At 42.7% G+C, this 14,127-nt stretch overlaps 1 protein-coding gene across 1 annotated transcript; it reads right to left on the bottom strand.

Moving 5' to 3' along the window:
* Positions 1 to 1,252: 1,252 nt before the first annotated feature.
* SCP2D1 (SCP2 sterol binding domain containing 1) lies at positions 1,253 to 1,885 on the bottom strand. Its single transcript, XM_025876934.2, has one exon. It carries the CDS (start codon positions 1,819 to 1,821, stop codon positions 1,351 to 1,353), a length of 471 nt encoding a protein of 156 aa, XP_025732719.1. The 5' UTR covers positions 1,822 to 1,885; the 3' UTR covers positions 1,253 to 1,350.
* Between the last annotated feature and the right edge of the window lie 12,242 nt (positions 1,886 to 14,127).

Raw genomic sequence — 14,127 nt, 5'->3', positions numbered from 1 at the left:
GCCATTGTATGTACATCAATAATTCATTCCTTTTTATTGCCGAGTAGTATTTCAGGGTATGACAGAGCACCACTGGTTCATCCATTCACCTATTGATGGACATTTGGCTTATTTATGGTCTAGAACTATCACAAATACAACTGCTGTGAACACTCATGTACATATTTTTGTACTTGTACATATGCTTTCTTTCCTCCTGGGAAAATACCCAGAATGGAATAGCTGGATCATTTGGTAGGCACAGGTTTTGAGCATGGCTGTTTTAAGGAATCTTCCATGTGGGCTTCAGAGTATAAAGGTATACAAGGTAAAGGTATACATAGATCACATGCAAACAAGTGTCACACAAACTTACCCATAGAGGTTACATCAGGCTGCAGCTGGCTTCATTCCCAGTCCTCCCAATGTATGGACAGGGCTCCCAGAAGGGAAAGTCTCCCAGGATGACCTTTGGTTTTGTAAAATGCTCAGTGCACAAGTTCCTGACAATTCAAAAATGGCCCACAGGATGGGGGGATTCCAGGAGATCCTTTATGTCATGGAAACATCTCATTTACATAATGGCAACATCTCATTGGTCTAGAACAGAATAGTTTCAACCAATACTGAAAGCTGCAGCATGAACTAGGACAGGGGTTCTCCAGGGGTGGTCCCATCAGCATCACCTGGGAACTTGTTAGAAATGCACATTCTCCCCAGCCCAGACCTATGGCATTGAAATCCTGATGTGGGGCCCAGCAATCTGGGCTTTTACCTGTCTTGCAGGTGGTGTGATGCATGCTCTAGTTTAAGATCCAGTAGCCTAGAACATCTTCCAAGCCCCTGGATTCTCTTGGAATTAAATCTATCTGAAGTCATGATACACCAAGAGCTCATCCCCTCTATGCCTTGTTCCACCCACGTAGCTGTGGAGGCCACCCTCTTAGAGCTCTGTAAATTTAAAATCTCGAAGAACCAAGTTACCAACTGGAATGCAAACCGACACAATGATGGTTGGCACTTCTTTCCCTTTGGGGCACAAACAAACAAAATTCTCAGGAACTCAATCATGAAAGCATTTAAATCCAAATGCCAAAACCACCCATTTCTCTATGTGTGGCTATTATAACATACATGAATCTAAAAAAAGAAAAAGACAAAGATTTTAGGTGATACACTCCACACTCTTTACTGCTCTAGAACCCTCACTGAAAATTAACACATCAGCAGGAAAATTAATCAAACTTGAACAGGAAGAATATGAGTAAAAATATTGGATATTTTTTGTTTTAATCTTCAGTTTAAGCATGATTTCTGCTCAACATTATAACTGAAGAGAAGTTCTGGTCATTTCCTTGGTACTTTACATGCTTAAAATTTAGCCCAGTCTTTGAAAACTCTCTCCAGCTTCTGGCCAAGCAGAACTTTGCCACTCACTTTGAACTTGCCAGCAAGGAAAGCCTTCTGAGGGTTCATTTTGCCCAAAACCAACTCCATGAAGACAGGTTCTGGGATTGTGAAGACAGTGTCTGCTGGAAGGCTGGCAGATCCGGGATACATGTCCCCAGAACCATTCTTCAGATCAATGGTCCACTGCAGAATGGTCTTCCCTTCTTTGGTGATGTCCAGCTGAAAGATGGCATTGACTTTCTTTACCAGCTGGGCCCCCACCTCTTTGATGTGATGGCTAATATCCTCAAATACAGGGAAGCTCTGGAATTCTGACAGCTCTAGAGGGTGTGGCATGGCAGGTTCCCGAGCTGCACCCAGTTCCTTGAACTGGCCTGCCTGAGGTCCATCCACTGCTTTGATCTTGGGTTGATGGTCGATTCTCTTCCACATCTTACTGTGCTGGTCCTCTTGACCTTGCCGTCTGGTTTGTGAGCAGCTGTGGCCAGATTAATATCCACAAGTCAGATTGTGACATCAAAGGTAAGGCCCAAGCAGGGAATGAGGCTGGTGTGTGTGCTGCAGTCTTATTGGCCAAACAGATACTAAAATGTGACATGGGGTGAGGCCTCAGGTAATTGTGAGGCAGATCCACACCACCACCACCCAAACCAATCAGGGCTGTTGGTCTCACAGGCCCAGAAAGTTCTGGACCCCATGCTGGGAATAAGAGAAAGTGGCCCCAAAAGGTCTTTGGTGATATGAGCTCTGTCTTTCCAATGCAGGCCTCTCCCGGTGACAACCCTAATTCAGAGCAGTTATTCTGATTCCTTCAATGGTGTTTAATCCTTAAGGCACAGATCCTATTGCTAGATTCGGCATTACCTAGCTGCTGGTGGAAGGGGAAATGCTTTTAGAGAAAAATGGCTGGTTGGAGAAAGAATCAGTACCGGGATTTGCATCAGAAAGCTTCAGAGGCACAGTGAGAAAATGGGGAAGGGGCGGGGGGAGGAATATCCCTAAGATCAATAGAAGATGCTGCTGCGATGTCCACAATAGCCAAACTATGGAAAGAGCCTAGATGTCCATCAACAGATGAATGGATAAAGAAGATGTGGTGTATATACACAATGGAATATTATGCAGCCATCAAAAAATGAAATCTTGCCATTTGCAATGACATGGATGGAACTAGAAGGTATTATGGTAAGTGAAATAAGTCAATCAGAGAAAGACAAGTATCATATGATCTCACTGATATGAGGAATTTGAGAAACAAGACAGAGGATCATAGGGGAAGGGAGGGAAAAATGAAACAAGATGAACCCAGAGAGGGAGACAAACCATAAGAGACTCTTAATCTCAGGAAACAAACTGAGGGTTCCTGGAGTGGAGGGGGAGTGGGAGGGATGGGGTGGCTGGGTGATGGACATTGGGGAGGGTAGGTACTATGGTGAGCACTGTGAATTGTGTAAGACTGATGAATCACAGATCAGTACTTCTGAAACAAATAATACATTATATGTTAATAAAAAAAAATAAAAGATGTTGCTGGCCTCAAATGATCATTGCATATAATAACAGAGCCCTCAGTCTGAGCCAAGGCACTGTTGTAGGCATTGCACATGTATGAACACTTTTAATCTTCATTAGAACCCTCTGAGATAGGTACTCTTTTTCTTCCCATTTTACAGGGGAAACTGAGGCAAGGAGAAATGAAGTGACTTACCCAAAGTCACACAGCGAATAAGTAGGGAAGCCAGGTTTAAACAGAGGTAGAATGACTCTAGAACCTATATGTATATACATATTCCTTTTATTTTTAAATAATGTCAGATTTACAAAAAGGTTATAAAAACAGTAGAGTTCCTGTATCACCTGCACCCCACTTCCCCAAATGTTAATATTTTACATGGCACAGTACAATGATCTACACCAGGAAAGAAATATGGGTACAATACTATTAACTAATCTACAGATCATACTCAAATTTTGCCAACTGTCCCACTAATGTCCCTTTTCTGGTCCAGAATCCACCTTCTGGTCCAGAGTTCTGCACTGAAATTAGTTTTTATGTCTCCCTAGTGCCCTCCAGTCTGGGAGTTCTTCAGTCTTTGTCTATCATGACCTTGACACTTTTGAATACTGGCTAGTTCCTCTGTAAAATGTCCCTCGTTGGGGTCAGTCTGATGTTTTTTCATGATTGGGTTGAGGTTATGCATTTTGGTCCAAAATACCACAAAGATGATCTTATGCCCTTCTCGGTGCATCATATCAGGGGCTACATGGTATCAATATGTCCCATTACTGGTGATGCTGACCTTGATCAAAGTGTTGTCTATCAGTTTGCTCCACTATAGTTACTATTTCTCCCTCTGTAATTAGTAACTTATAAGGAGATACTGAGACTTTGCCAATATTCTGTTTCATATCATACTTCAGCCCTCTCTTTGCATCCATCAGAGGTCCATCAATGTGATGTGTACCAAATGTCCATTTTCCATCCCCATCACTTGCTTTAGATTTAACGATTAGAATTTTGCTGTAAGAAGAGCTGCCCCTTCTCCCTCATTTTTTTTTATTTGTTCAAATATGTCTTTATCTCAGTAGGGACTTGTGGATATTTATTTTATTCTGTGGGTCATAATCTATTATTATCATTAGGTATTCGCTTGCTCAAACTGTCCCAGGTTTGGCCATTGGGAGCTCCATCAAGTGAGTGCCTATGCCCTTTCCCAACCACGCTGCTCTTACACACAAGTGAAGCTACATTAAATGGAGTTGCTGGTAGCTTTGTTCTCTCAGGGAGGAATGCGGAAAATAAAAAAAAAAAAAAAAGATTTGGCATATTTTCTTTGGTACATGATGGATGAGCTGGTATGATCAACATGGAGCAGTTAAACAAAACCCAGTGGCTTCCAAAACCAAGACTTTACCCTGAGGCCACCTGGTATGGACATCTGCATAGAGAATTTTAAATGAACAGGTGAGCAATCCTCAGTAAGATTGCTGTGAGCCACCAACAGTAAACTGAGCCCCCACCACCACCCATCACCCATATCTGCTTTTCCTCAGGGCAGGGTTGTTCATTCTGAATTATTCAGACAGGTCCCCAACTAGGCTGCCACTCCTGCCTCTGCATGTCAGAGGGGAACACAATTCCAAGCCCATATTTGTCCCCTTCATGAGTTCCTATCTTTTCTAAGTATTTCTACCATTAAAGGAATTCCAGTATGAATGGCCAAGATGCACCTGGAAAGGTTCTCAACATCATGAGTCCCCAAGGACACGCAAATTAAAACTACAGTGAGATACCTCTTCCCACCCACTAAAATCATGAATATTGGAAAGACTGACAATGGCAAGCGTTGGCAAGTCTGTGGAGCAACTGGGGCTCCTGTGCAGGGTTGGTGGGAGTGCAAAACACTGCTGCTGCTGATATGGAAGACTGCTTGGTAGGGTGGTAAAAGTCAAACATACACTCGGCACACAACCCATAGGTTCTCCTCTTGCGTAGTTATGCAAGAGAAATGAAAACATGTCTACAGAAGGACATAGAATGAGTGTTCCCAGAAGCGTCATCCATTAAAGCAAAACACTAGCAGACAATCCAAATCTTTTCTTATGTCCTTCATCTTCTGTTCATCAACAGAAGATCGGATAAGCAAAATGGCATAATCATAGAATGGAATACTACTTGGCAACAAAAAGGAATAATCTCTTGATTCACTCCACAACACAGATGAACCTCAGACGCATTATGCTGAAAGGAAGAAGCCAGATTCAGAGGATGACATATTATATGACTCTATTCATACAGCATTCTAAAAATGGCAAAACTGCAAAAAGAAAAAAGAAATGACCAGTGTGTTAGGGGAAGTGAGTTTGTCTACAAAGGGACACAAAGAATTTCTTTTTGGTCGGGGTGGGGGACAGTGATTGAACTTTTCTTGATTGTGCTTGTGGTTACACAATTGTATGTATTTGTCAAAATCCAGAACTGTATACTAAAAGGGATGCATTTAAGTATGTAAATTATACCTCAATAAACCTGACTTTAAAAACAAAAAGAAGCATGAACAGATCCGCATTGCCACTGGCATGAGTTCTGTCTAAAGCAGAGGGCACAAGCCAAAACTGGAATACTGGAGCCTTTTTTTCTTTTAGGTCCTATATCTGTCAGTTGCGATTATTACACTATGATGCATAATTTTAACTTGATTAATTCTTCTATCAGTTAACTCTTGCTATATTATATGGCAAAACAAACAACCTCAAAATTTTAGAAGCATATCATATTAAATGGTTATTTCTCACATGTCTTTTGGGTGGCTGGGGTCTGCTGCTCTGGGCTGAGATGGGCTCAGCTGCTCTTCTAGACACATATGTCTCTCACCTTCTGTCTGCAATCAATGGGCCAGCCAGGCGTGTCCCTCCTGTGGTAACAGCAGAAGTACAAGGGCAGCAAGTAGAAAGGCCCAGGCTCGACCCTGGCTCAATGCCACTCCTGCCCATGGACCAGCAGCAAAAGCAACTCTCAGACCCAGGCGCAAAGTCAAAGGTTGGAGAAGCACACTCTACCCATGAAGGGGCCATGACAGGGCAAGAGGCAGGGAGAAGAGAAAAACTGGGACTGACAATGCAATCTGCCACAGCTATGGACACACAAAAGGAGAAAGTTCACAGTTTAAGATCCAGATTTGTGGCTTTCTTATTCATGGAAGGATCCATAACCTTGGACCCACATCCTTATCTGGCAATAATTAGCCAGCACTGAAGAAGCAAAGACAGCTCACTTCAGACAGGAAGGGCTCCCCACAACTCACCGTCATCATTGTCATCAGGATGACCCCTTTCTAAAGGTTAGGCATTCTGAGGAAATGTTCCAGAATTCCTGAGATTTTTTTCCTCACTAAATTTCATCAAAAGTTCTACAAGAATTTGGACAATGTGAGAATTCAGGGATCCTCAGGTTTGCCACTATACCCAACCCCTCAACATATTTGCTGCACATTGACTGTGGAAAGCCCTGGGCTGCACATAGATGGAAAACGGCTGCTGGCAAGAATATGACGAGATCCGAACCCTTGGGTACTGCTGGTGGGAATGGAGAATGGTGCAGCACTATGGGAAACAGTATGGTGGCTCCTCAGAGAATTAATCATAGAATTACTATATGATCCAGAGTTCCACTTCTGGTACATAAGTGAAAGCAGGCATGTGTACAGATATTAGTACATTCATGTTCATAGCAGCATTCTTCATAACAGCCAAGAGATGGAAACAACTCAAGTGTCCGCTGATGTATGAATGGATAAACGAAATATGGTATAAAATGAGCAAAGGAAAAAAGAGACAAATCAAGAAACAGACTCTTAACTACAGAGAACAAATTGATGGTAACCAGAGGGGAGGTGGGTAGGGGGATGGGGGAAATAGGTGATGGGGACTAAGGAATGCACTTGTCATTGTGAGTACTGAGTGATACATAGACTTACTGAATTATTATATTGTACACCTGACTCTAATATAACACTGTATGTTAACTATCTTGGAATTAAATTCTTTAAAATAAGAAAAAATAATAAAAACACATATCTTTTCAAAAATGTGATAGACACATGATAGAATATTATTCAGTCTTAGAAAGGAATGAAATTCCTATACACGCTACAACTTGGAAGAAACTTGAAGACACTATGCTAAGTGAAATCAGCTAGACACAAAAGACAAGTAGTGTATGATTCCACTTATATTAAGTACCTAGAATAGTCAAATCCACAGAAATGGAAAAAAGAACAGTGGTTCCCAGGGGCTGAAAAGAGGAAAGAAATGGAGAATTCCTGTTTAATGGGCACATAGTTTCAGTATAGGAAGATAAAAAAGTTTTCTCTCTCTCTTTTTTTAAGATTTACTTATTTATTTTAGAGAGAGAGGGAGTGTGCGGGAGGGGCGGAGGGAGAGAATCTTCAAGCAGACTCCCCATTGAGCACAGAGCCCAACGCAGAGCTTGATCCCAGGACCCATGAGATCGCGACCTGAGCTGAAACCAAGAGTCAGATGCTTAACCAACTGAGCCACCCAGGTGCCCCAGAAGATAAAAAGTTCTAAAGATGAATGGTGGTGATGGTTGCAGAACAATGTGAATGTACTTAATGCCACCTAACTGCAGACTTAAAAATGGCCAAAATGGTAAATTTTATGTCATGTATTTTTTACCACAAGAACAAAAGAATACACAAAGAAAAGTAAGTATGTCGAAAAAGCAGTTTACCTTAGGAGAGAAAAACATACACATACATATCTAATATATAGTGCAAACTATCTAATATATCTAATATATCTATATAATTGAATATATAATGCAAACTATTGCAAGTACCACAGAAAGATACATGTGGTGGTCTTACAATATGTTCACACAGTCTAAAGGCATTGTGGCTTCCTATCTGTTCTCCCTGGAACTGCTCACTCTAGGTGAAATCACCTGCCACGTTGTGAGAACACCCCAGTGGCCCTATGGACAGGTGTGCGTGCTAAGGGACTAAGGCCTCCTGCCCACAACCACATGAGTGAGGCGTCTTGTAAGCAGATCCTCCAGACTCACTCAAACCATCAGATGACTGGACCTTGGCCAACATCTCAGTTGCAATCTCAAGACAGACTCTAAGATGGAATGGAAGGAAGAGGAATGGTTGAAACAGTCTGAAGCTTCAAAACAACTGCAAAAGTGGGAATCGAGACAAAAGCCATTAATGAGTGTTACACCTCCGGGAGCAAAGTGGCAGTGATGGTGGTGAAGCACTGGCCTTAAGAAGACCCCTCAAAATGTTTGGCTATAACGGGAGGGAGAGAAGCAGGAGGGAAGGCTGAGGAGACAGGACAATGGAGAGAAGTGTTTCTTAGGAGAAGGGAGATGTGAACACATTTATACCCAGAAGGGAAGTAGAAAAGGAGCAGAAAATGCAAGGGAAATGGGAGGAAGCTATAGTGCTAGAGGAGCTTCACCCCAGCCTGGGTTTCGATCCTAGCAGTAGGACCCTGGGCAAGCTGCCCATCCATGTGGTGTTTCCGTTTCTCCACCACAAAGTGAGGATAACAGCATACACAAGTGCCAAACTTTTGTGGTAAGGATGAAATGAGATAATCCTCAGAAAGTATCTGGCACAGATAAATGCTCTGTAAGGTTAGCTCATCTCATAAGATGGGACACAAAAGGAAACAAGATCCTGCAGGAGGTGGCAGGGAAGAGGAGGGTGGGCCTCAAAGGAGCATGGAGGATCCCTCTTCCTGTCCAACACAGAGCAAGCAAAGGAAGGTGAGCAAAGATGCTGATGACTTTGAGGTGAAGAGAAATATCACCAGTCAATGATCCCTATCTCTCCAGACTATCTCTCATCATGTACCTGCAGAAGCCCAGCAGACGAAATGGTTTTACATTTCCCTCCTGAACCATCCTTGAACTTCTTGCCTCTAGGTTTGTGCATCCTGCCCTCTAATTCCATCCAAACTCTGTACTTCCTTCACACCTCAGTTTAAACCACATCGGCCTCTATCAAGCCCCAACCCCCGCCCCCATGCAGTAAAATCTGCACAAACAACTAGCTGGATATACTTCAGGCTTTGGAGGTCAGACACATGCTAAACTGGAGATGGGTGCACAGGTGTAGCCCAAATCAAGCAAGGGCAGAAAACACTTTACCAAGACTATGGGGTCAGTGGGAACATCCAGTAAACAGCATTTCTCTTCCCCATCTGAATTCTAAAGAAATTGAGAACTAAGACAAGGAATGGCAGATGGAAACCAAAAGTTTACCCTTAAGTGATAACCAAGGGAGTGGGGCACATGGCTGGCTCAGCTGAAAAAGCATCTGACTCTTGATCTTGGGGTTGTGAATTCAAGCCCCATGTTGGGTGTAGAGATTACTTAAATAAATAAAACTTAAGTGATAACTGAGGGAAGGACAGTTGAAGGAAAGTACTTAATATGAGGCTCTAGTGGACTTGCCAACTACATCCCACAATGCAAGGCAGAGCCATCCAACTACCTATCAGCCCCCATCCTGGGAGGCCTCTGCCTGTGAGGTTAGTACTAAGGGGCCCACCAAGGGAAAGTTCTGGACATGGAGGAGCTCAGTTTATACTTCCCAGATCAAGCACCCAAAAAAGTCATCACACCATCATGATAAAAACCCCCAACAAAGTAGGTTAAGAGGGACCATACTTCAACATAATAAAGGCCTTACATGAAAAACCCACAGTGAACACATACTCAATGGGAAAAAAACTGAAAGCTTTCCCCCTTTGTTTAAGGTCAGGAACAAGACAAGGATATCGACTCTCACCATTTCTATTCAACACAGCAGTCAAACAACAAAAAGAAATAAAAGGCATCCAAATTGGTAAGGAAAGAGTAAAACTTTCATTATTTGCAGATGACATGATACTATATAGAGAAAAACCTTAGACTCCATCAAAAAACTGCTAGAATTGATAAATGAATTCAGCAGTTGCAGGATACAAAATCAATGTACAGAAATCTTTTGCATTTCTATACATTAATACTGAAGCAGCAGAAAGAGAAATTAAGAAAACAATCCCATTTACAGTTGCACCAAAAATAATAAAATACCTAGGAATAAAATTAATCAAAGAGATGAAAGACCTGTACTCCAAAAACTATAAAACACCAATGAAAGAAATTGAAGATGATGTAAAGAAATGGAAAGACATTTCATGCCCATGAATTGGAAGAACAAGTATTGTTAAAATATCTATACTACCCAAAGCAATTACACATTTAATGCAACCCCTATCAAAATACCAACAGCATTTTTCACAGAACTAGAACAAACAATCCTAAAATTTGTATAGAACCACAAAGACCTCAAATAGCCAAAGCAGTCTTTAAGAAGAAAAGCATTGTTGGAGGCATCACAATTCCAGGCTTCAAATTATATTACAAAGCTGTAGTAATCAAAACAGTATGGTACCAGCAAAAAAAAAAAAAAATGACACATAAATCAATAGAAAAGAATAGAAAACCCAGAAATAAACCCACAGTTATATGGTCAATTAATCTTCAATAAAGCAGGAAAGCACATTGAATGGGAAAAAGATAGTCTCCTCAACAAATGGTGTTGGGAAAACTGGACAACTACATGCAAAAGAATGAAAACCAGACCACTTTCTTACACCAAACACAAAAATAAACTCAAAATGGATTAAAGACCTAAATGTGAGACCTGAAATTACAAAATCCTAGAAGAGAACACAGGAAGTAATTTCTCTAACATCGGCTATCACATAATCTTTCTAGATATGTCTCCTAAGGCAACGGAAATAAAAACAAAAAAAACTATTGGGACTTCATCAAAATAAAAAGCTTCTGCACAGTGAAGGATACAATCAACAAAACTAAAAGGCAACCTACTCAATGGGAGAATATATTTGCAAATGAAATATCCAAAAGGGTTAGCATCTAAAATATATAAAGAATTGATACAACTCAACACCCCCAAAAATGAATAATCCAATTAAAAAATGGGCAGAAGACATGAGAGACATTTTTCCAAATAAGATATCCAGATGGCCAACAGACACATGAAAAGATGTTCCACATCACTCATCATCAAAAAAATACAAATCAAAACCACAATGAGCTACTACCTTTCACCGGTGAAAAAGGCTAAAGTCAAAAACACAAAAAACAATGAGATTGGTGAGGATGTGGAGAAAAAGGAACGCTTGTGAACTGTTGGTGGGAACGCAAACCAGTAGAGCCACTGTGGAAAACAATATGGACGTTCCTCAAAAAGTTAAAAATAGGAGGCAGAGCAAGTTGGCGGAGGACTAGGAGACCTGGATTTCATCTGGTCTCGGGAATTCAGGTGAATAGGGATCAAACCGTACTGAACACCTACGAACTCAACAGGAGATCGAAGAGAAGAATAGCAACAACTCTCTGAACAAAAAAGCGACCACTTTCTGGAAGGTTGGACGTGCAGAGAAGTGAATCCGAGGCAATATTCGGGAGGATAGACGGCAGGGGAGGGGGCCTCCGTCGGCCGCTTCTGGCAAGTGATACAGCCGTGGAGCACAAAATCAGCACTTTTAGAAGTCGGCTCCGCTGAGGGACGTCGCTCCAGTGGCTAAGCGGGGGGCGGAACCCTCACGGGTCTCAGGACCCTTGGGGTCACAGAAATACCGGGGGTGCCTGAGTGCAGCAGAGCTCCCAGGTATTGGAGTGGGGAAGCTGGCTGCAGAGACAGAGCCGAGGCACGGGCTCTCAGCCTGGGGTTGCCATAAACTGTGATGCACGGCCCAGTCGGACTGCTGCTCCTCCAGCAGGGACCCAACAAGCGGCAGATCCGGAGAGACTCTCCTTCTTCCCCAGGGAGGAGCGGTGCGGGAGAGCACCACAGGGATCTGCTGGGTTTGGAGACTCCACACGGGGTCGGGTGCCAGAGATAGAAACGCTCGGTCACAGGCCGGGTGAGCACGGAGTGCAGCCGGAGACCAGGGAGACGGGAGTGACTGCTTTTCTCTGGGGGCGCACTGAGGAGCGGGGCCCCGAGTTCTCAGCTCCTCTGGGCAGAGATTGGGAGGCCACCATTTTCACCCTGGTCCTCCAAAGCTGTACCAGAGCTTGCAGGGAACAAAAGCTCCTAAGAGCAAACCCAAGCAGCTTGCTTAGCCCAGACCGACAAGGGCGGGGCAATTGCGCCTCTGGCAAAGACATTTGGGAACCACGGGAACAGGCCCCTCCCCCAGAAGATCAGCACGAACAGCCAGCAAGCCAAGACCAAGTTTACCGATCAAGGAGAACGGGAGAACTCCGGCGCTAGGGGAATACTGCACATAGAATTCACGGCTTTTTTTTAACATGATTCATTAGTCTTTCAAAGTTAATTTTTTTTAACTGGTTTGTTTCTTGAATTTTTCTTTTTCCCTTTTTCAACCAACATCTTATCAATCCCTTTTTTAAAAAAACATTTTTTATTTTTCATTTTTAGAGTCATATTTTATCCCTTCATACTAGTTACCCTTATTTTTGGCATATATATATAAGCTGTTCTCTCTTTAAAATTTTGAGATACAATTTCTTCTAACAGATCAAAATATACCCTAAATCACTAGTGTATGGCTTTGTTCTATTCTCCTACCTGATCACATTTTCTCCCTTTTTTTTTTAAATATTCTGCTTTCTTTTTCAAACAACTTCTTATCTTATAAATTCCTTTTATAAAATCTTTTATAATTTTCATCTTTACAGTCATCTTCTATCCCTTCATTGTATCAACCCATATTTTGTACATATATATAAGTCTTTCTTCCTTTAAAATTTTAAGGGTCACTTTTTTCTAACAGACCAAAATACGCCCAAAATCTAGTGTGTGGCACTGATCTGTGCACTAGCCTGATCATATTTGTTAATATTCTCTTTTTTTTTGTATTGTTCTGTTTTTGTTTTTATCTTTTTCTTTTTTTTTCATTTTTCTTTCTTTCCCTTTCTTTTCCCCTGGTTTCAGGTCTTTTCTGATTTGTATACAGTATATTTGCTGGGGACGTTGTAAACCTGTTAGCATTTTGTTCTCTCATTCATCTATTCTCCTCTGACAAAATGACAAGATGAAAAAAATCACCTCAGCAAAAAGAACAAGAGGTAGTACCGTCAGCCAGGGACCTACTCAATACGGACATTAGTAGGATGTCGGACCTAGAGTTCAGAATCATGACTTTAAAGATACTAGCTGGGCTTGAAAAAAGCGTGGAAGTTATTAGAGAAACCCTTTCTGGAGAAATAAAAGAACTAAAATCTAACCAAGTCGAAATCAAAAAGGCTATTAATGAGGTGCAATCAAAAATGGGGGCACTAACTGCTAGGATAAATGAGGCAGAAGAGAGAATCAGTGATATAGAAGACCAAATGATGGAAAATAAAGAGGCTGAGAAAAACAGAAACAACTACAAGATCACGAGGGCAGAATTCAAGAGATAAGCAATACGATAAGATGAAACAACATTAGAATAATTGGGATCCCGAATTTACGGGGGGCGGAGCAAGATGGCGGAGGAGTAGGAGACCTGGATTTCATCTGGTCTCAGGAATTCAGCTGAATAGGGATCAAACCATTCTGAACACCTACGAACTCAACAGGAGATCGAAGATAAGAAGAGTAACAACACTCTGAACAGAAAAGCGCCACTTACTGGAAGGTAGGACGTGCAGAGAAGTGACTCCGAGGTGATATTCGGGACGATAGACGGCGGGGGAGGGGGCCTCCGTTGGCCGCTTCTGGCAAGTGATACAGACGCGGAGCACAAAAGTGGAACTTTTAGAAGTCGGCTCCACTGAGGGACGTCGCTCCAGTGGCTAAGCGGGGGATGGAACCCTCGCGGGACAGTGTGATCTCGGGACCCTCGAGGTCACAGAAAGACTGGGGGTGCCTGACTGTGGCAGAGCTCCCAGGTATCGGAGCAGGGAAGCTGGCTGCAGAGACGGAGCTGAGGCGCGGGCTCTCAGCTCGGGGTTGCCATAAACTGTGATCCGCGGCCCAGTCGGGCTACTGCTCCTCCAGCAGGGACCCAAAAAGTGGCAGAGCCAGGGAGACTCCCCTTCCTCCCCTGGGAGGAGTGGCGCGGGAGTGCACCACAGGGATCTGCTGGGTTTGGAGACCACACGGGGTCGGGTGCCAGACATAGAAACGCTCGATCACAGGCCAGGTGAGCACGGAGTGCGGCCAGAGACCAGGGAGA

This window comes from Callorhinus ursinus, unplaced genomic scaffold, assembly GCF_003265705.2.
Source record: "Callorhinus ursinus isolate GAN/ISIS: 27379988/994484 unplaced genomic scaffold, GSC_fseal_2.0 scaffold29, whole genome shotgun sequence".
Taxonomy (NCBI): Eukaryota; Metazoa; Chordata; class Mammalia; order Carnivora; family Otariidae; genus Callorhinus; species Callorhinus ursinus.
The sequence above is the reverse complement of the archived record's forward strand: the minus strand, read 5'-3'. Positions and strand labels throughout refer to the sequence as shown.